The sequence below is a fragment of the Chanos chanos genome, chromosome 2 (assembly GCF_902362185.1).
Source record: "Chanos chanos chromosome 2, fChaCha1.1, whole genome shotgun sequence".
Lineage (NCBI taxonomy): Eukaryota > Metazoa > Chordata > Actinopteri > Gonorynchiformes > Chanidae > Chanos > Chanos chanos.
This window is the reverse complement of record NC_044496.1, coordinates 52,298,615-52,320,205: the sequence shown is the minus strand read 5'-3', so window position 1 is coordinate 52,320,205 and position 21,591 is coordinate 52,298,615. Positions and strand designations below refer to the sequence as shown.

General features: G+C 39.6%; 3 protein-coding genes across 3 annotated transcripts; 1 reads left to right on the top strand and 2 right to left on the bottom strand.

Moving 5' to 3' along the window:
- Nucleotides 1-1,435: 1,435 nt before the first annotated feature.
- On the top strand, nucleotides 1,436-4,893 carry nkap (NFKB activating protein). Its single transcript, XM_030766548.1, has 8 exons — nucleotides 1,436-2,074; nucleotides 2,307-2,387; nucleotides 2,477-2,541; nucleotides 2,881-2,973; nucleotides 3,059-3,104; nucleotides 3,486-3,674; nucleotides 3,802-3,951; nucleotides 4,055-4,893. The coding sequence occupies exons 1-8, from the start codon at nucleotides 1,719-1,721 to the stop codon at nucleotides 4,227-4,229; spliced, it is 1,155 nt and encodes a 384-aa protein (XP_030622408.1). The 5' UTR covers nucleotides 1,436-1,718; the 3' UTR covers nucleotides 4,230-4,893.
- A 2,596-nt stretch (nucleotides 4,894-7,489) lies between these two features.
- Nucleotides 7,490-8,316, bottom strand: ndufa1 (NADH:ubiquinone oxidoreductase subunit A1). The gene is made up of 3 exons (XM_030766470.1): nucleotides 8,104-8,316; nucleotides 7,717-7,806; nucleotides 7,490-7,604 (listed from the first exon to the last, which is right to left on the bottom strand). Exons 1-3 carry the CDS (start codon nucleotides 8,203-8,205, stop codon nucleotides 7,584-7,586), a joined length of 213 nt encoding a protein of 70 aa, XP_030622330.1. The 5' UTR covers nucleotides 8,206-8,316; the 3' UTR covers nucleotides 7,490-7,583.
- Nucleotides 8,317-15,523: 7,207 nt separating this feature from the next.
- Nucleotides 15,524-21,161, bottom strand: slc49a3 (solute carrier family 49 member 3). The gene is made up of 10 exons (XM_030766703.1): nucleotides 21,009-21,161; nucleotides 19,291-19,449; nucleotides 18,587-18,803; nucleotides 18,417-18,493; nucleotides 18,171-18,308; nucleotides 17,788-17,904; nucleotides 17,392-17,544; nucleotides 16,938-17,095; nucleotides 16,684-16,796; nucleotides 15,524-15,721 (listed from the first exon to the last, which is right to left on the bottom strand). Exons 1-10 carry the CDS (start codon nucleotides 21,159-21,161, stop codon nucleotides 15,561-15,563), a joined length of 1,446 nt encoding a protein of 481 aa, XP_030622563.1. The 3' UTR covers nucleotides 15,524-15,560.
- Between the last annotated feature and the right edge of the window lie 430 nt (nucleotides 21,162-21,591).

Here is a 21,591-nt window from a genome sequence, read left to right as displayed (position 1 = left end):
AATGCAATAAGAGTTTAATAACATAAAACCAAGGCTTCCTCAGAATTACTAACATATACATAAAACTTCGAGCGTGTCTGATTAGAATGTTTAGACGGGGAAAAGGCATTGTTTCAGGACATCAACGATAGCTGTCCTGCAAGCAACAACTAAGTATTTGTGCAACGGGTGAAAACCAAAGGAGGAAACTCCTTCAGAAGGCATCAAAATATATTCGTCGGTGTTTGAAAATACATGTTTTGTGTTAACGCGATGCATGCAACAAACTATTTAGGTAAACGTGTCACAAAGACCAATATGAAAAGAGAAACAAATGGCTGTTCCTAATACATCCCCTTCCTGGTTCGCGGTAGCTTGCGGCCTAACCTTGATGTGAAGCAGCACGTTATTAAACGAAGCAGAGAGGAAAATGTTAACAGGGTACCCAGATCAGTAAACAAGTACATCAAAATGTTTACCTGCAATGCAAAGTTTAATTGGTGCACCTTAAATTAGCGGAAAAAATAAAATGCGAAGATGACAGTAGACAACAAAATGCAGTTCCCTCTTCAAATTAGAGCCAGACTGCAACTCGGAACATCACCAACAGGGGGCGGAGAAAAAGTAGATCGAATAGATTTTGGGACGTGGGACGGCAAGGAACCAATTTTTTCCGGTATTTTTTCATTTTGCCATATATTGTTACTTATCGTAAAGAACTTAATAAAGGAGGCCTTAATGTATTATACTGTATTAGACTATTAATTTGTGCTTGTATGAGCAAATATGTCAGATCGCAGTGTTGGTTTATGGCTCAGAGGGAACTCTTAAGTATTTCTTATCTTTAAAATATTTTCTTTCTTTCTTTCTTTCTTTCTTTCTTTCTTTCTTTCTTTCTCTGTGAACTAAATACGGTTTTCGCTTGTTATTGTATTTTGTTCACATCTTGCATGAAGTTTTACTGTCTTGTGGACCCCCTCTGAACGTGCATATTCTCCCCTCAAATAAAAATAAGTAAATAAATAAAGAAAGTTCGCGGATCTGAATCTCGTTGTTTCGTAACAGTCCTGGCGTTTACATTATTTTGTGATAACGTATACACTGAAATGTATTATTATTTAATTTGTTGGGTGACAATTTGAGCCAGACCGAATCCCTGGAAGTGTTATGGTCAGTAAAGGTAAGTAAAGCAAGTCAGCAGTCCCGACAAAATTTTTGTTTCTGCAGTGCTTTCATGAAGTAATAATAGTGCATTAAAGTCACGACCAAATGCCTTTTAAAGAATCGTTAGTACTGCTTTTCTCTCTGCTCGATGAGCTCCGATCACAGTTCTTACAGGTCTTTCCCCGTATATTCTAGTTAAGCAACTCCTCGTCGACAGGGGGCAGTAAAGTATTAACATTAGCTTTCCGTTACTGCGCAAAGACATTAGAGTCTACATGATGGTCTACTTGAATACATCGTAAACAGAGCTGCGAAGTTACATCGAGCTTGTTGTATTTTGTCGTGTCCAGTTTAATATACCGTTATCTTGACGTTAGATATAATTTTTAAGTAGTATAGAAAACAGGGATTTGTCAAACCAGCGTTTTTGTAGGGTTCAATGTATAATCAGCTAACTGGCTAGCTATTCGCTGAAGCATTACTAGCTAAGTATCCGACGATTTAAGTGTCAATGTAAATGTGGATTACAGGTCAGTAAACCAGCAAACGCTGCCAGGCGATAGAGATAAGTAACTATGCCTGAGAATAGTCGGCCAGAGCTTAATGGAAAAGATTCAGATTCAGTTAGCCCAAAAAGACGACGGCACAGTCGGTCTCGTAGCAGAAGTCGCTCTCCTGACCGTGAATTGAGCCCCGCACTCAAGACCACCAAATACGACGACAAGGAAGATCGCAAACCACGATGGTCTGAGTCTAGAGAAAGAAGCCGGACCCGGTTTCGTACGGGGAGCCCTCGCAGTCGCTCTAGATCGAGGGAGAGATCCAATTGGTCTGATTATCGGGATAGGGGTTATGGCCCAGGATCTCGGTCTGATTACTACGATAAAAGGGATGATGCCCAGCGTCAGAGACAAGAGGCTTTTATTGCCAGGTGAGATTTGACAAGTGAGAAATGTCCAGTTTAACTGATTTGTCATTATATTATTTTATTCTTTTGCAATTAAATTAACGTACTATTTTGCAGACAAATAATGTGAAGTCACACGACATGGGAAATATTAACAGCTTATCTACACAGCGAAATGATCACTGGTTCGTCAAAGAGAGTGTGTAATACAATGTTGGAGCGGGAATGTATCTAGTTCTCTTTTTGGCTCAATTAGGCGCCTACAAGAAAGAGAGAGAATTGGTGAGCTGGGATCACCAGAGGTCTGGGGCTACTCGCCAAGAGTTCGAGAACCCGAGTAAGTACAGATTCAGACCGTGTTACTAATGAAATTGTGTCCCTACAGCATTATCTTATGTGCATTTCCTTCTCTTGTTTCCTTCAAAGCTCTGATGAACACACTCCTGTTGAAGAGGACGTGAAGAACGACAGCTCTAGTTCAAGCTCAGAAGGTACAGTGTATAACCGTTACCAGAGTGTTTCATCATCAAAAAACAAAATAAAAAAATATTCACTCTCATTTGCACACCCCTTTGTCTTGGCGTTTATATCAATATCCCCCCGTGTTATGAATATATGTGTGTGAATGCTAGACTTGCCTGTTGTTTAATGTAAATCACCCCTAATTTTTGATGTATGCAGAGTTTTTGCAACGTTATGATCTTAAACACTCATTTAATTCCTGACCTACGGGATATACATTCTGTATCTGGGACAGAACGCCTTCTGTTTGATCATGAAGCATAAGTGAAGTGTTTAATCTTAGATGTCTTATGTGTTCCCACACACAGAGGAAAGAAAGAAGAAGAAGAAGAAAAAGAAATCAAAAAAGAAGAAAAACAGGAAACATTCTGAGGACAGCGAATCAGCGAGTGACACCGATGGTAGGTCTGACCCCCCTGAGTTGTACGGTGAATGCAAGTGAGTTAAAAATGATGCCCAGCTAACAGTTGTTTTGTTGTGTTGCAGAAGAGGAGGTGGCAAAGAAGAAGAAAAAGAAGAAGAAGAACAAAAAGTAAGGCCAAATCCCTTTCCATACGCATTTGGTTCAAATTTGACTCGGTATCAGTTTAACATCGGCGCAATACCTTAACTGTACAGGCACTTTTTTCATACTTGTGTTGATAAAAACAGACATTTTGCTAAGGCACAAAAAAAAGTGCTCCAAGTTAGGTTTTATATGGTAGCTGTGAAAGATGGATGTGACTGTTGGAAAACGCGAAGAGCTTGTAGATTTGTGCCCAGCTATATGACGATTTGTACTGACACACTTGCGCGCACACACACACACACACACACACACACACACGGTGAAAATGAGCCAGTCAGACTATATTAGGTCACCCCGGGAGGATTCACCACTCATCTCTTTTAAACTTTGTCCTCTCCCTCTCAGGAAGAAATCAAAGAAAAAGAAGGCTAAGAAGAACCGTAAAGATTCGAGCGACTCCAGCAGTGACCAGTCTGAGGAGGAAGAGGAGGATGATAATGAAGACCTGTGGGTGGAGAAAACCTGTACTAATGGGCACATCGTCGGTCCCGAAGCGCCGCTCACACACATGTCTCAGGATGATAGACCTCTAGAGTGAGTATCTTCATTTCAGCTCTCAAACCGTATTGATAAACGGGGATGTTTTCCATGTCGTCAATACATAGGTAAAGGTTGACCGATCAGTCTGTACCGATATTGCCGTCTCTCCTTGCCCTCCTAGTTTCGGCCACGCCCTGTTGCCAGGTGAGGGTGCAGCCATGGCAGAGTACGTGAAAGCAGGTAAGCGTATCCCGAGGAGAGGTGAAATCGGTTTGACCAGCGATCAGATCGCAGACTTCGAGAAGTCCGGCTACGTGATGAGCGGCAGCAGGTATGAAAACTACCGTTTGAATTTTCGAAAAGTCCAGATTTCACATTTCTTACGCCAAACGCGCGCCAACATGTGCCGTTCCACGTCTCGTTGTCCCCCGCAGACACCGTCGCATGGAAGCCGTGCGTCTGAGAAAGGAAAACCAGATCTACAGCGCGGATGAAAAGAGAGCTCTGGCCTCCTTCAACCAGGAAGAAAGACGCAAGCGGGAAAGCAAGATCCTGTCCAGCTTCAGAGAAATGGTGTACAGGAAAACAAAGGGCAAAGAGGAGAAGTAAAAGGCCGTCTTCAAAATGGTCACCTTTCGGCTGATGAACCTTTTATTTTTTTATTTTTTTTTGAAGATTCTGGTTTCAAGCTTATGTTAGACATCTCTTTGCTTTTGCGCTCTCAACTTGACGTCAGTCACGATCAAGGCTAAGAGCTTTTTCAGCAAGTCTTCTCTGTACATGTTGTTTTTCCATTAAAATTGCGATCTGTGATTTTTCTAGCGGTGCGCTGTCGTACAAATATTTTGAAACAGTTCCTTTTTTCCCATTGTTGTCAACAAATATTGTAACCTTTTGACTACTGGCTATTGAAAGTTAACCAGAGACAAATTAGAAAAACTGTCTAAAACTGTTTAATTTCTAAGTGTTCTGTTTCAATTGAAATGAGTGATCAAGGGACTGGAAAGTTCAGAATCTCAAAGCTGAAATGTTACAAAATAAAAAATGTGAGAGTTAAGAGTTTTGCAGATGTGCTGAAACTTTTGAACAGCAGCTGAAATTAGCAGCAAAACACTTTTTGTGTGTTGGTTTTCCAGAAAACGAATCAAATGGGATTGCTGTGTTAAGTCAATAAGGAAGCCTTTTATGTCTTCAGTCTTGCTTTTTTTTAAGTAAACATTCTATGAAGCAAATTTTAATGATGATGATTTAGTGATGATCATCCAGCTACAATGAAAAATAAAATGTTTATGATTCAATATTTGCTTGAGCTGAATTCAATAACGCTGCTTCCTGGAAAAAAAACCAAAACAAAACGCAATGGAGCAGTCACATGTCTTCCCAACACTGATGTGCTGATAAACAACAATTGTTCCATCAAAGGACTTTGTCTTTAATTAGAGATATTTTCATGAAAAAGCAATCCATGATATTGAGTAGGAATACACAAACTACAGACGTGTTTTACGTTATCATGGGGCGCAGTGGATCATTCACACTGGAGTGTTTACTTTGACTATTACCGTTATTTACATTAGCCTAACCATAACTGATCCATCTCTGAAACAAGCCTCGGTTTCTAAGGCCACCTGTCCCTTATGATGTGACAACGGGAATCTAGGTCAGTGTGAAGTTCATGAACATCTTAAAACGAACCAGTGGGAGACAACATGAACACTCTTACACTTTAATGTTGTGAGTCGTATTTAGACGATATCTAGTTACAGATGTTGTTTTTTTTTTCCTTCATTTTGATTAATGACAAACTATACTGAGCATCATTTGAACATGAATGGTACTGCACCATAAATGCTTTCGTGGCAATGTTCCAGGCGATGCGAACTCTGTAATCTTATCATGACAATATTGTAATTCTCCCTAGTATTCACAATTGATGTTTCGATTCTTGCAAAATTTGTTAAAAAAAGCATCTCAGTGGAGCTTCCGTATGTATCCAGGCCTTGGAGTATTTTCTCTGGGCTCATGGTCTTTAACAGGAAACTTCCCTGGTTCTTCACTGAAAGGTGGGAGTTTGTGATGTCTTAGCTGTTCACTGCAAGGAACTGGTTGACAAAAAAATATATAAAAGACTATTTTCATGACACAAGGAGAACATAGGTTTGCTAGACACATATTAGGCACTATCTGTATATTCACAACCACTGAAAAGATTACATAATAAAGATTCTGATCATCACCTGCAACAGCACTGAAGTGGAAGTAATGTATACAGCATACAGTCTGAATGTCAGTTTGCCTTGTTCAGACAAACAACTCATGATCACCCATCAATCTACCACTTTCAGTCAGCAGAGCATCAACAAAAATATTCAGTGTTTTCACACCGTTAGAGAACTACATATAGCCTAGTCATGGGGGGAAAAAAAGAAGTAAAAAAAAAATATATATATATATATATATATTGTATCCGCATATAATGAAGTTTACATCTATTATAAGTTGTTTTAATCTTTGGTAAACAACCATTCTCAAATGACCACGCAGCACAGGTGGCACAACAGATCCTCTGAAAAGAGAGATTGGTTTACTGACCTGTAGAGTTTCGCAAAGACTTTTCAGGGACGGGTAAGGAGTTGTCCAGCCCAGACACAAAGGTAGAACAGGTGTCTAAGTCAGAATACTCAACATGTGGAGGCACCGCTGCATTATGGGATCTGGAAGGGGCACAGCCCATTGTGTCTTTAGTTCTGTCGGTTTGTGAATCAGAGCTCCATGGATTTCTTTTCACGGCGAGCTTATCATCAGACCAGGATGAGCCTTCTCTGGAATGAGCCCCTCCCACGACACGGCCCAGGTCTGATTTGGTTGGTTCAGTTATGTTTAAACAACCTGAGCATTTTCCCAAGATTTCAGATTACAGCAGACTGTTCTAGACAACTCTAGGAAAACAGATCAGCTGAGAATTAAGAAATATAACAATCTAATTTTCAAGACTGCTTTGCCATTTAATAATATTACATGGCTAGCAATCGTAAATCACATGGAAAATCTGAAACTTTTTCCTGTTTAAACTAATTAAGTTTGCTTTCAGGCAGTGTGATTAAAAGGACTAAAGGGACATTCATGCAAGAACAGTTGATTCACTATTGCTTTTGATCTACCTGTATGAAGAAAACATCATGTCAGAATAATAGCTGCATCAATGTCAGAGCCGTGTGTTCATATCTGGAAATACTTTTAACCAATAAAACATGTATATAACAGTGTTTACTTGCTTAATAGCATTAACACACACACACACACACACATATATATATATTTCAATATTTTTTATAATGACCATAGTCAGATGTTATTAAAGTGAATCCCTTAACGATGTGCCTGCTCCATTTGGACCAAACACTGACAGGCTCATATATTAGTGACATCATGACAGGAAATCAAAAACAAAATCAGGAATTCTTCAACTTTGTTATATGGTTATTTTCTACAGTGCTGTTTTTATTTGGGTTGTAAATTTTCTATGAGGCAATAAGGAAATATTACATTTGCTGTCCTGTGAATCAAACTGGGGGAAAAGAAAAAAGTAATTTACTTGTAAATGACAAAACAATCTTATGACGATGACTGCCTTTATTCATCATCATTAGATAAATGATACATCATGATACATGACAACAGTGCTTCCAAATCTTACTAGTAATTTCCTTTTAATGGTCCTCAGATACTGCACTGTCAAGGCATCTATTATTTACAAAGTATATTCTGTTGTTTTCCTGACAATAAAGGTCACAAGAAAGCTATGGCTTTCTCTTCATTATTATTCTTATTATTATTATTAAATAAGAGAGAAGACAGGAAGCAAGTAATCTTCATTTTATATTCATTTATTAGACAACAATATTACAGCAGAACAAATAAACATTCTACAAACAAACTCCTTATGAAGTGAAACAGAGATCTTCAATTAATGTTTTCCAGGCCCTGCAAAAGAAACCAGATGAACATGTTAAAACACTAATGCACAACATGACAGCAAACATTTAAAGCGCAAGTAATGTTAAACAAACAAACAAACAAAAAAAAAACTAATAACCTTGGAGTTGTGATAGACTCCGTTTCCTGCCACTCGCTTGTCTCTCTCCATCAAATACCAGTGGTAAGGTACTCGGGCGGTCCTCTTTTCCTTTTAACGAGAAATGATACAATAATTATTGCGCTAATTGCCTTTTGGTTTAAGTAAATCGGTGGCAGAGTCGGATGTTTATCTAGTCATTTTTTGTGGCCAACGCTGTCACCAATATAGGGAGACTCGATGAAACAACTACGCCAGACTACTTACAAAAAAGATGCTCCAAGAAAATTAGTCTACTCCAATCAACATTAGTCCTTCGCCCTACCAAACTGTTGCACTGGAAGAATAATTTAACCTGTATTATCTGCTGACAGCGAATCGTTAGATGTTACGTTACAATTTACTCACCTTTCCACCGTTCGTGAACTTGTGAATCTGTGCCGTTGCAACGCCAGGAATGATTAGACAAACAGTCATTATAGCGAAACCGGGCAGGATTTCATACCACATGGCTGCGGTGAAATTGGAGCCTGTTACACTTGGGGTATTATTTCATATATGCTGTTTGTTCCCTGGCTGGTTCGCTTCCCACCAACCTCGACCTAAGCTTCTAGCCCAATATGTCTGCCGTCTTGACGGTCATCTGACAACTTCCGAAACAAGCCCCCACTTCCTTTTTATGAAGAACTAGCGTACTCTTACAGCGCCATCTAATGTCTGACGTCCAGTTTATCCCAGGGTAAAAATGAAAACGGGTGGAAATTTTCAGTTGTAGATTGTCAGTTGTAGAAGCTTCCCTAAACTAATTCGTGTAATTTCTGCTAAAATTAAATCAACATTTAAAATCTGTAATAAAAACATAACAGCTCTTGCTTCAAAATGTACTAAAATCATCAGCTACATAGCCTGCGCTGGCACTGATAGGTCAGTGAGAGACTAGCGACCTCTAGCGGTACAACGTTGAGTGAAACTTTAAGGTACAAGTTGAATGTATTCACTAAAGGGAAAAATGAAATAATTTTATTCCGATGGGTCTGTCTTTTTAACCCATTTACTCATTCTTGTGTCATCTCTGCTCTATTGACACTACCGCAATCATGCATCCCAGAAGGCCCGACCCAAACGCCGAACCATTCCCTGATTGTCCCTGCAGGCTGTCAGTCTGTCCAGTCCCAGAGGAAGGATCTGCTTCTCTGCATTTCTCCAGGGTTCAAACTTCTCAAGGCTGGGAGAGCTGGATTTTAACAGTCAGAAACCCCAGGAGGTTAAATCTGGTCCCTGCTCAAATAAAAGATCCACACTGTAACCTAGAATAAGTATGTTAAGCTCTCTCATTTACAGACTCTGGTCCTCCTACTGAGTCTGTTTGTTCTTCTTCTAATGCAGACTGGAGCATGGTGGGGTTTGAAGTAGTTTTCAAGTTTCAATGTGGACATCATTATCAGTAATGAAATTCTTGGGCTTGGGGCCAGCTCAACTTGCAAATGTAGTAGGTAGATAATAATAATAAAAGAACAATAAAAGGTAAATATAAAGGTAATATAAGGATATATATATATATATATATATAAAGGAATATATATGTACACGTGCAATAAATAGATAGAGGAAAGAAATGTAGAAATATAAAAATATAAAGATATAAGAGTATATATAAAGATATGAGTATAGTATGAAAACTAAGCAGAGGGAAAGTGATCGTGATTATGGAACACGATTTATTTAGACGAATTACCATTAAGGTTAATAAACAGATAACAAAAGGAATAGCAGAGATGCATAAGAATAAAAATGACTTGAAAAGTGAAATGAATTGATAGATTGCTCACATGTGTTTAATGCTGTTTGACCTTCCACTTCCTTCTCATCTATACACACGTGTCATCTCATGCTGGACCAGCAGGGGGCATACAGACAGACTCTTCTCTCCGTATGAGTGGAACAGGAAAGTAACAGCAGAGCTGCCCTTTTCTTAACGCCCTGAGAGCTTTAAGGTGTAACCCCAAATTCTGTGTCAAAAGGCTGTGTCTGAGTGTTGCTCCTGAGATGGGGAAACAGCTGCATTGGATTTTACATACATGTGGTTGACACTTACAATGGTTGACGTTGATTAGGGCGGAGAAATTCTGAGGGTGAATAAAACACAAAATGTCTTCCCCAAAGTCTTCTTTCTGGCACAATAGCAAGATGAACCCTTTTCCCGTACTCCCCGGCTGGAGCAGGGGTGTATTTAGTGTCTGTTGTTCTACAACGTCTTGAAAAACATCCTCGCCATACTGTGCACACACCACATCACGTTCACTGTTCTCTTCCATTCAGGGCTTAGGGCTTAAACCTCAGTGACTTTGTTCCAACTGGAATAGACCCTCAGACTGAACTAGGATCAGAGAGAAAAGCTAACATGAAGTCGCACAACATACATGAATTAGTGCACCGGTACATGTACACGACGCTGCTATGACAGATCTCATATTAAAAAACACTCTCCCGCACAGACACATGCAATCAAAGGCCCCTCCCCACCCCCCACCCCCCACCCCCAGTCTGCTTTCATCACATTACAAACACATTAAGGAGCAATATGGTCACGAGTTTTTAAGTTATTTAAACAGAATCATGTTTTCATGTGGTACACAAGAACTGATATGATTGAACAGTGGGACAGTAAGAAGTAGCGGGTTGTGAGGAAAGTCCTGAAGCAGCTCTACCCAAACTGTACGGAGCAGTGAAACCGGATTTCTAGCATTTTTTTAATGATGCTTAACGTCTATAGAATCTTCTGGTTTATATCTGTTCCAAATGTTGTCTCTGACTGTCTTGTCCATTCTATATTATCCTAAACTCACGATAACAGAGAGATTATGAGCACCTAAATATTTCTAGACTTCCCTGGACATAATCTACATCACCAACTATTGATAAATATCACATTAGGAAATGTGTTACAAAACTTTATCTTATACAGTATGAAGAAAATTCATGAGGTATTTTCAAAAGCTTATTTTCTATTTCATCATAAAATGACCTGTATATGATCTGTAAAACAAAACCTGAGAGAGTATCTCGCTTGCATGTTTTCAGTTGAAAATATCATCATGTCTCTGATATAGATGCCACCTCACGTAAAAATCAGACTTTCGATTCGATACATGTCGTAAGTATAAAGTTCTAGAGGCGGTGAGACGGTATATATAAATAAAGAAATTAGTTTTGACTCACTGGTCTGGACAAGCGACAGAGGAAAGTACTTGGAACAGCACAGAGAATGTCTCAGACACACAAGTGAAGTGAATGCCCCAGCAGGCCTTGAGGGCGGCGGGAAGTGAGAGAGAATGAAGTCAGGCGTGAGGGAGGAGGTTCAGTGACTTTGCTGAGGTGCTAGTCAGGGAAGAGGTGCTGAGAGTGTTTTGTTTTTTTCCTCAGGGGCCTGGGTGTGATACACCAGGAAGGTCAGCAGTCCAGAGGGAAGCACTGTCCTCAGACTCTCAATCTGTATATGCGATGAAGAGACAGAGAGAGAGAGAGAGAGAGAGAGAGAGAGAGAAAGCAAAACAGACAGATGCTCAACCTTCATCTGCAGCTGCCTCCGCTTTATGCGCATGTTCTCTTTTTTTGTGTGTGTGAGGAAGAGAATTGCAAAAAAACCCCCAAACAGACAAACAAACAAACAAACAAACAAACAGGAAAAACATTGACAAAAAAAGAAAAATATATAAATTTGTACATTTATGTATGCACACACATGTATATATTAACACCTACTTGTGCACTTACAGATTACTCAAGTGTAGACGAAAACATATTTGCATACATACATGTAATGAACAAACACACACACACACACACACAAAAAACAAATACAAGTGGAGATAATGGAACTCCTTGTCTAATATGCTCTAAAAAACTAAACAATTTTCACTCATACTACTGTTAGGGTGCTGATACATTGTCTTTAAACAGCTTACAACTTTGTTACTGAAACAAAAATTGTCTTCAAAAATGTCTCACTCCTGGAATGGTTCACTACCAGGACATTGTCCACACTGTGAGCTTTTAATATTTAACAAAGTGTCTTTAGTAGCTGAATATTAGGTGTATACGCATTTATTTGTTGTCTATTCTGGACATCTGATGCAAGAGAAACAATATTTCTCTCCAAGCAAAGGTTCAGTTTTAACCTATCTATTTCATCTATTTCAAGGTTATACATATTTCATACTACTTGGCAAATCATTCTGATGTAACAGTAATAATGTATTTCTAAGTTTAACTGCAGTTTCTTTTTACTTTGTTTTCTCAATTTAGATTGTACTAATATAAAAGCTTTTAAACTACTTCTTTAGTGAATATCAGAGTTTCATTTTATAATCTCAGTTTCTGCACCTTGTAAAATTGTTGTAGAATAACTCATTTCTGTTGGATGTGATAAGTGGAAATCCCTCATAGATTAAAAGCTGATCAGATGTGGTGAAATGTCCATTACGGTTGACCTGACCTAGCACATGTGTTAGGTCTTATGGATAATAGGCCCAGTCCTATTCACCTATGACCTTTTCATGATGTGCATCTTGTACGTTTTATGTTCGTGTCAATCGCAAAGGATTTACTGTTTGGAATGCAAAGGATGCACTACTCTGAAAACAAAACCACACTCGCATATCTGTAAAACCACATCTGCATCTCTGTCATTTTGTGCATGAGAACAGATCATCCTTGTTCCTGTTTGTTCAGGCTGGAGATGTGGACTGACTTTATTAAGGCTGGAGGTGTGGACTGACTTTGTTCACGCTGGAGATGTGGACTGACTTTGTTAAGGCAGGAGATGTGGACTGACTTTGTGCAGGCTGGAGATGTGGACTGACTTTGTTAAGGCTGGAGATGTGGACTGACTTTGTCCAGGCTGGAGATGTGGACTGATTTTGTTAAGGCTGGAGATGTGGACTGACTTTGTGCAGGCTGGAGATGTGGACCGACTTTGTTCAGGCTGGAGATGTGGACTGATTTTGTTAAGGCTGGAGATGTGGACTGACTTTGTCCAGGCTGGAGATGTGGACTGACTTTGTGCAGGCTGGAGATGTGGACTGACTTTGTGCAGGCTTGAGATGTGGACTGATTTTGTTCAGGCTGGAGATGTGGACTGATTTTGTTAAGGCTGGAGATGTGGACTGACTTTGTCCAGGCTGGAGATGTGGACTGATTTTGTTCAGGCTGGGGATGTGGACTGACTTTGTCCAGGCTGGAGATGTGGACTGACTTTGTCCAGGCTGGAGATGTGGACTGACTTTGTTAAGGCTGGAGATGTGGACTGACTTTGTTCAGGCTGGAGATGTGGACCGACTTTGTTCAGGCTGGAGATGTGGACTGACTTTGTCCAGGCTGGAGATGTGGACTGACTTTGTTAAGGCTGGAGATGTGGACTGACTTTGTCCAGGCCGGAGATGTGGACTGATTTTGTTAAGGCTGGAGATGTGGACTGATTTTGTTAAGGCTGGAGATGTGGACTGATTTTGTTAAGGCTGGAGGTGTGGACTGATTTTGTTAAGGCTAGAGACGGGACTGACTTTGTTAAGGCTGCTTGACGTCTGATCTCCTGTGTACGCTCATCATAAACTCTGGCTTTACTGAGATTGTAGTGAAGTGTCCTTTCTGCTCTCATCTTGGTTTGAAATGGATCAAAAATTGCTCCCCCTTCATCATTAGCAAAACATTTTATAAAGAAGAGATAATATGTAATCTGAGTGATTATTGTTTCTGAGGAGTCAGAGAAGAGGAAAGACAGTCTAAATGACTACATTTGAACAATGAAGCCATCCAAACATGTACATAGTTTAAAAATAAACCTCGAAAAAGAGGTGATGCCATACCGCTTGTTAAGGTATAGACCTGCTGGTCAAAGGACAGAACACACCATTTTATTATATCATAAACCTCACAGTATGAGAAGACATGCCAACTCACTTTCTATTTGTGAAAGCACATGTCCGTTTTTTGATGTGGCTGTTGTGTTCTGAGAGAAATACTTAAAAGAATATATCTAATATAGTGGCAAAAAAGTAGTTGAGAGACATTTTTTCTGATGATCTTCCAACAATGAGGGTGTATTGACACTGGAGAGGCTCACCTCTGCACCGCTGGAGACAAAGTTATTTTTGTTTGTTTGTTTGTTTGTTTGGCACTTGAGTTCTAAAAATGGCTCCATTCTGCTGTACAAAAAATACAACAGTAAAATAGAAAAATGATTGAAAATATTTTGCTGTGTACAGCAATAACAGCCAATAGCCTAAATGCTTTCATTTTCTATTTTGCCTTGATATCCACATATCCTCTCTTGACAATCACATAGATACACCAAAATGCTAATATTTTACAAATAATATCAAAGTTTTGCATGTCACTTAAAAATTTAAGGTCATGCTTTTTCAAGTTCAGTTCATTGCACATACTGGTATATTTTTTTTGTGTAGGTGAGGGTCAGTATTTTTGGATTAACTGAAATTTTACACCATACATCTTCGGTAGGTTATATGAAATATGTAAAACTTTGCTCTAGAGAGTTTTGCTTTCAAGACTGTCCTTCCTGAACTGACTGCCATACTTTTATTTTTGTCCAGTCACTTCTTTGGATCTACGTTTCTATCCTGTCTGAAGTAGTGCCACCAGTTGTTACATTTCATTCAGTAGTATCTAACTGTTCAACTTTGGACCAAGCTGCTAGTAACATTAGAATTCAGCTTATTACATTTTTAACAGCTCAACTGGATCAGCATTTAACCATATGCACTTTAGGACATAAACAGTAGTTATTTTCAGCGAGAGAGAGGAGACACACCTATAGACAAAGCACACATCGTAACAATTTGTCTCACTGCAGAAAAACTGAGGTGAATATTGGTCACACTCATTTCAGACTATCAGACTGTTGATAGAGTTTGTTGTAATACATATATTTCACCAGTGGAGAGAGTCAATGGTATTACTGTATTGGCATGTATACAGTATGCCATGGCGCCATGGTTAAAAACTGTCTTGGGCCACTTATTCAATGTCATAAAGCAGGCATTAACATAGGAGTTCACATGAAATATCATAGTTGACTGCTGAATTTGAACTCAAATAACATTCACATCCATCTTGTGTCATAGGATCATGGATGATTTTTACTGAGCAATCACTCTCATTTCTCAATTTTCTGTAACAAATATTAGCTGGAAAATAAATTTAACTCCATTCATGACCTATAACCAAGTACCTCTATAATGAAATGTTAGTTATGACCAGGTTTTCTTTCGTACAAAATATATGACAGATCACCCGTCCCCATACAGTACAATATATGAAACACAAAAAATAAGACAATATATTATACTGTAAAACTTAGTCTTATTAATAATCAGATTGAAACCTCAGCACGCCGGCCCAAGATGCCCTAAACTGCATGGAACATTCCTCTGAGTAAAATATTTGTTCATGACCAAGTTTTATCCCTTAAACAGACAGTTCCTTGACATTATTCAAGTATCTTTAAAATACGGTAATGCCAGAATTTTTTTTTTTTTTTTTACAAATAATAATAATAAAATGAAATAAAAGCAAGGTTACCCTATGCAAGCTTTCTGCATGTCAGAGGTTGTTTTTACACATATGGTAGGAAGATATGTCAAACTGCTTTTTACCTTAGTCATCATTGATCTGTGATAAATACAGATAAAACATGTTAACGACATGTGACCCTCAAAAAAAATACATTAAAAATTGGTCCCCCTTGTGTATTAATAACAAATGAGTTAATGCTGAGGTAGTTATTTCTGATAGAGCACAAACAGCACACGGGGGTCCCACTCCTGTGACTGTGTCAGCGTGTCTCACTATGCCTTGGGACCGTCTCCTGTTTGTGCTGGCGTGGAGCCTGTGTTCTTCCCTAGCGAGGTGTTTGCCTCGGCGTGAAGCCGCCTGTACTGCGTGCGGAAGAAGAGCACGAAGCAGCAGGTAGCCAGGCTGCACAATCCTGCCATCACAAGCACTGGCACTGTGAGACGGAGAGATCATAGCAATCAATGACTGGAGCTCAACCCGACGGCTATCATTAACACACTGAGACGTTCACAATCGGTGACTAAAGCTCAACCCGACGGCTATCATTAACACACTGAGATGTTCACAATCAGTGACTAAAGCTCAACCCGACCGCCCTCATTAACACACTGAGACAGTCGCACGGAAGGCAAGCCATGAAAACGGAAAAGAGGAGGCCTCGGTCAGCGCGTGTTCCTTTCGTCTATTTACGGAAGTTCTGCTTTAAGACCTTGGTACACAAGAAAGAGGAAGCAAAACTAGTGTTTTCAACTGTTTACAGACATAGAGTCCTATGTTATAAGGCATGTGAGAACTATATATATATATGTGAGACCCTTTTTTGTGCTATTTTGTTGGAATGCTTTCGTAGTATAGTCAGTCTGGTGACAGACACTGTGGTTTAAGGTGATGAATAACGTCTTTGCTTCCGCCTACACTGATTTGAGCTTTTTGTCACTGTGTGGTTGAACACAAATGAGTCAGCACCCCAGACACCACTAATTCAACTCATCTGAAGTCTGCTGTGGCCATACTGAAACTATACAACACTACAGACTGTATAAAGTACATCAGAATAATCAAGAATACTATATAATAACTGGCAATTATATTGTTCACAATTGTTCACATGTGGGGTGTGAGTGGCATCTAATTCTTCATTCATCATCATGTCTTCGGAACTTTCGCTGACTTGCTTGTTTTATTTTCAGATGTTTGAGATTACGTCAAACAAAAAAAAAAACAGTTTTAAATATCTCAGATCTTATCGTGTAAGAGTTAGGGTCAAGTTATGCACAAGGATATCTCTAACATCAAATGCAAGAAACGTACAGAAAATGACTTTGATATCAGTTTCACTAACTTATTTGTCTACGTAGACAGCGAGTATTTCTTTATACCACTGAGAATACTCACCCTTCCAGCTCAGGTTTGCATCTCCTCCTGAAGCACATGAGGATAAAGGGGAGTCTGCTATAAATGTGGTCAATGCTTGTAGAAGCACAATGTAAATGATGGACTGGACCTGCCTATGAACCAAAAACCAACCAACCAAACAAACAAACAAACAAACAAAAACATTTGGTGAGACCAACTCATTTTCTATTAAACTAATAGAGTAAGCAGTTTTAAAGAAGAAGAAAAAAAACAACAATCTTGAAATCACATACCCCGATATAAAAATCAGTCCAGCGGAAGTAGCTTCTCCAACAGGATAAGTACATTCTACTGATAACTCCATGGCAACCGGGTATATAGAGAACCCAAAGAAGCCAAAAAGTGAACAGACAACACCCAAAATGACCTTCTGATCCCTCATCTGTGAAACCTGTGGTACATCAGGAACAAAGACAGGGTTGCCAGGATACGTAAGAACCAGGGTCCCATGCGCAGCATTGTAAAGTAAGTTATTTTCATGCATCCTCCCTTTCATTTGCATGCATCTATGTGAAGACTAGTTGGCTATGACTCTTGGCAGAAATGCAGTCATATTTGTCACCCGTACTCTGCATATTTAGAAGAGAGCAGATGAAAGCGAGAAGAGGCAGCGATGGTATTTTAACGGTTGGGAAAAGGCCAAGCAAAAGACTGAACGGGATTCTGACAGGGTGGATTTCTACCCACCACTGCAAATGCGGCACTGCAGAGAGACGTCAGGCATATATTTATTTTCATTGCTTCGGTGAACTTCTTCGTCTTGTCGACATAAAACCCCAGCAAGGCAGCGCCGACCACTCCAAACACAATGAAGAGAGCTCCGCACAGCCCGGCAAAGTCCTGTTGTGAGAGAGTCAGAACATTTTTATAAGGCTGAATGACCAGAATGTTGATTTACCTCTCAACGTACAACGTACAACTAACGGAAAAAAACTCACAGCTAACAAACCTACAACTCTCTCTTGGTAAACTGAAAGATGACAACTAAATGTTCGGTGGGAAGCATAAGAAACTTATAGGCTCCATTTCACGTGTGCTCATTTCAGTTTTCTTCATTTTTGACCCCGGCCCCTCTGTGCTCACATTCGTATAGCCCTTGATACAAAGGATCTGTTCCAGCAGCGTGGAGAAGCAGGTGAAAACGGCGATCCCCGCTCCAAAGCTAAACAGCAGGATCATATACGCCTTATTCTTCACAAGCTACAAATAAAGAAAGAGAAAAAAAAGAGCCAGTTTGTATCAAAAAATTTGAACATTTTCTTAGTGTTTTGTTAAATCATTTCTTTTATGATTTAACAAAACACTAAGGTCTGCCTATTCAAAATGAATCTCTGAAACAAAGAGGCTCTTGATATGACTGGGCAAATGCGACTGTGTGCTAATTAGAAGCATTACAGAACATTTGAGCTTGTATTCATTTCTGGCACAGCGAAAGTGCGATTGCAGAAGTTTTGAGAGTTTCACACCAGTTTGATTCCCTGTAGGAAGGACTCTGAACCAGAGGCTTCGGCGCTAGCCGAGGGTGGTGTCGGGGGAACACTTGCCCGGATCCCCACTGTTGCTAAGAAACAGGCAATGGTGGCAGGCACAGCATAAATGATCATCTATAAAAGGCAGAAATGAGAGAACATTTTTTTCTTTCTTTTTTTTTTTAGCTGAAATGCATTCTGAAGTTCTGCTGCTTTCTGGACTTTTTCATAAGATCGTCTTACCAGCCAAAGAAGACTATTTGTATAACCGATTATCAGGGGTGAGAAGATGTTGGCAAACAGAAGTCCAAGAGGATTTGCTGGAAAACAAAATGAACCCAACTATCAGCAGCAGTTGTCAATCACCATGCAGATTCACAATGATTCATGTTGATCCCATGTCAGTGACTCACACATTGAAGCTATCATGTTAGCTGTGGCTCTCTGATGCTCTGGGAACCAAAGCGCTGCCAGTTTCGTGGGAGAGAAGATGACAAGCGGCTGGGCAAGGGCACCCAGCACCTGACCTCCCATTACTACGGGGAACCTCACAGAATCCGCAAGGACCTTTATGAGACCCACCAAGCGCAGCAAGCTCCCCAACATGTTGAGCCAGGAGCCCAGGATCAGCTATATTGCCCCAGAGCCCAGGGGTGGATAGCAGAGGAGAGAAGCGTGAGACAAGCTTGCTGTATCAGTACCATCACTCTCATATAATTGTCTTATAACTTTTCAGTTTGCTGAACTATTCTGATATTGGTGTGTATAAAAGTAGTGGACCATGACTTCTTTTCTAAACTGGTGCACTCAGAACCACCTGAGGTGAGGCTCTTTGACATTGTGAGTGGTGTTGTATGTTTTACGTAGCATACATGTTCATTGTAATGCTTCACAGTGCAAAAGAAGCCTTTGAATAAATTTTTCAGCTTAATAATCAAAATCTTATCCATTAAACCCAAAGAGATAGTTTTTTATTGTATTCACAGAACTTGACTGTTTTCAGTCTCCTTTACCTTGTCAGCATCTCACACTCCTTCCAAAGTAATAATATCTAACAATAATATCTGACATTACTATCCAATAATATCTAGCTGGGTATCCCTGCCTGCCTACCTACCGTGAGACGGAGTCCGAACGTGTCCAGCATCCATGTGGTACCGAAACTGAGAGGAATGGCGATCACCATGTAAATCAAAGATAGCCAGTTGACATTATCCAAGGAAATTTCTAGAAATCTGGCTGTTTGGTCTGCCACTGGGGCAAAGGTTAGCCATATCTATGAAACAAACAAACAAACAAACGAAAGGAGATTGACCACAATGCACAGTGACACATGCACAGCTTGTGGTATTTGTTTTTTTGCATCACATATTCAACATTCACACAACCACATACTTGGTCAGTCCTTTTATCAGATATGAATCTGGGGCATGAGACTTTTTCAGTTTCCTCAGTATAAGAGTATGGAAAATATGACTCACAAAGCACTTTTGCTCACATGACATTACATGAAGCTGCAGTGTCATGGAGTTAACACATGGCAGGGGTCCTCTAGAGTATAATTATATAATCAGTCATTGCAGCAATCAGACCACTTATCTACTCTGTATGGGAGATTGCTGCTAGTTGGTCAGATGTACAACAAATGACCCAAGACCCATCTAAATCAACGCTAATCCAACGCTTTAACAGCAACACTCCTTTTCTTGTAATAAGAGAAATAATTCACAAATAATTCAAAAGACTTTAGGGCCAAATGGAAGTGTTTATTATTTCTTTTGTCAAATAGAAATGAATAATACTTTTAAGGGTGCAGTCAATAAGCTGATAAGGAACAGCTGCAGACAGTGTTTTAATGAGTTCTGCTATCTTTGTGTGTATGTAAGAATTACAGTTTGAGCAAGCCCAGGACCTGTCTTGAACTGAAATAGTAAATATGGAATGTATAAATAAGTGATCATACATGGAATGTGCTGAGGCATATAGACGAAGTAACATTTGCCACATCTTACTGGCGTTGTGTAGGCTACATCTGGAATAACAGATGAGCTCAGTTACTATAAGAACAATTGTTTCCTATGAGATGACGTTTCCCAACGGGATTTAATAATGAGCCACAAGCAGTTCCCAGAACAATAGTCTGGATAATGCAGCGGGCCTGCAAATAAAACCACGACAAGCCACACGTCAAGTACGCAAGCTATGCATTCAAGAGTGTAAGAATACCTGGAACAAATATGAGCACTACTTTGTGCGGGCGATATACACCTGGTCAGTCTTTTAACACCTTTTCTCATAGCTAAATATTTAACTCTTAAAAATACTTTTAAAATACTTCATTGGTGCGTACATTTAAGTTAAAATACGTGTAAAAATGAAACCATAAACGAACCAGCAAAGAACTGCAAATCAGTGGAACATTTGGGAATGCTTTTTAAGTAGATGTGTCCTGTTCTCAAGTATTGTTATTCCTCTTGTAAGCACGAGTTTCCTCTAAGTATACAATTTATCTTGAAAAGACGCCCGGAAAGACACTGAACATCGACGCCGTAGCGACTTTGCATATTAAGCATCCAAGAATCTCAGAATATTGAACCGGCAGTTGTCATCACCGGCATACAGAGAGCGAGAGCCGGGGATTATGGACATTTGAGTTTCGACAGTATTGCACTCGCCTCCGTGAATGATTAACTACGAACATCTTTGTCTCTGACACAATTTAAAATTTAGGAATATCTTGAAAGAAATTTATATTGTTAATGTAACGTAAACCAGCGTTACGGAAGAGACATACACACAGATTTGACGCAAATAAACTGTAATGTCTTTACGTACCAGTGCGTTAGAACAGTTCAGGAGGCAAAGAACAAACAAGATAAACCATCTCCTTTTGTACACTTTGAACTCAGCTGTTTTCCTGAGGTCCCGGTTTGTATTGGTTTCCGTAAGTATTTCCACAGAGCTGGTGCGTATTCCATTATTATCCATGTGTAACTACCTGCATTCATTTAGAAAAATACCTGATCTCCCGCACAGAAGTTGAGATGACAGGAGTGGAAACTTGTAAACTACTCTTAATTCTGTCTGAATTTACAGATCCATTAGGGGTACTTCGCTATGTATGTTTCGGTTCCGGTAATCAGCTCGGTTAGTTTCAGTAATCAAGTAAGCTTTATACAATAGCAACACTGATGTAGGCTCTTGAATCGGCTTGTAAAGTCAATGGGGGAGTGGAATGCTCCTGTCAGCCACCACTCCCATTGCAAGAGCCACAGGGGTAGATAAGTCATAGCGCCAGTCGGTTTTCTTTTTTTTTGTGTGTGTGTGTGTTTTGTACCATTTTATCTTTTTCTTTTTGCTTAACATCCAGCAACTCCAACATTATGGAGATGAATTTGAAGGTTTGCTTACTGATGAA

Excerpts from the sequence above, each read along its gene's own strand:
- nkap (XM_030766548.1), top strand. The coding sequence starts at position 1,719 with ATGCCTGAGAATAGTCGGCCAGAGCTTAATGGAAAAGATTCAGATTCA. Across the intron at positions 2,075-2,306 it reads CAAGAGGCTTTTATTGCCAG|GCGCCTACAAGAAAGAGAGA; the intron begins GTGAGATTTGAC and ends TGGCTCAATTAG. Across the intron at positions 3,952-4,054 it reads TACGTGATGAGCGGCAGCAG|ACACCGTCGCATGGAAGCCG; the intron begins GTATGAAAACTA and ends TGTCCCCCGCAG.
- ndufa1 (XM_030766470.1), bottom strand. The coding sequence starts at position 8,205 with ATGTGGTATGAAATCCTGCCCGGTTTCGCTATAATGACTGTTTGTCTA. Across the intron at positions 7,807-8,103 it reads AGTTCACGAACGGTGGAAAG|GAAAAGAGGACCGCCCGAGT; the intron begins GTGAGTAAATTG and ends TCTCGTTAAAAG. Across the intron at positions 7,605-7,716 it reads GAGTCTATCACAACTCCAAG|GGCCTGGAAAACATTAATTG; the intron begins GTTATTAGTTTT and ends TTTCTTTTGCAG.
- slc49a3 (XM_030766703.1), bottom strand. The coding sequence starts at position 21,161 with ATGGATAATAATGGAATACGCACCAGCTCTGTGGAAATACTTACGGAA. Across the intron at positions 18,309-18,416 it reads CAAATAGTCTTCTTTGGCTG|ATGATCATTTATGCTGTGCC; the intron begins GTAAGACGATCT and ends TGCCTTTTATAG. Across the intron at positions 17,096-17,391 it reads GCAGTGCCGCATTTGCAGTG|GTTTCACAGATGAGGGATCA; the intron begins GTGGGTAGAAAT and ends GATGTACCACAG.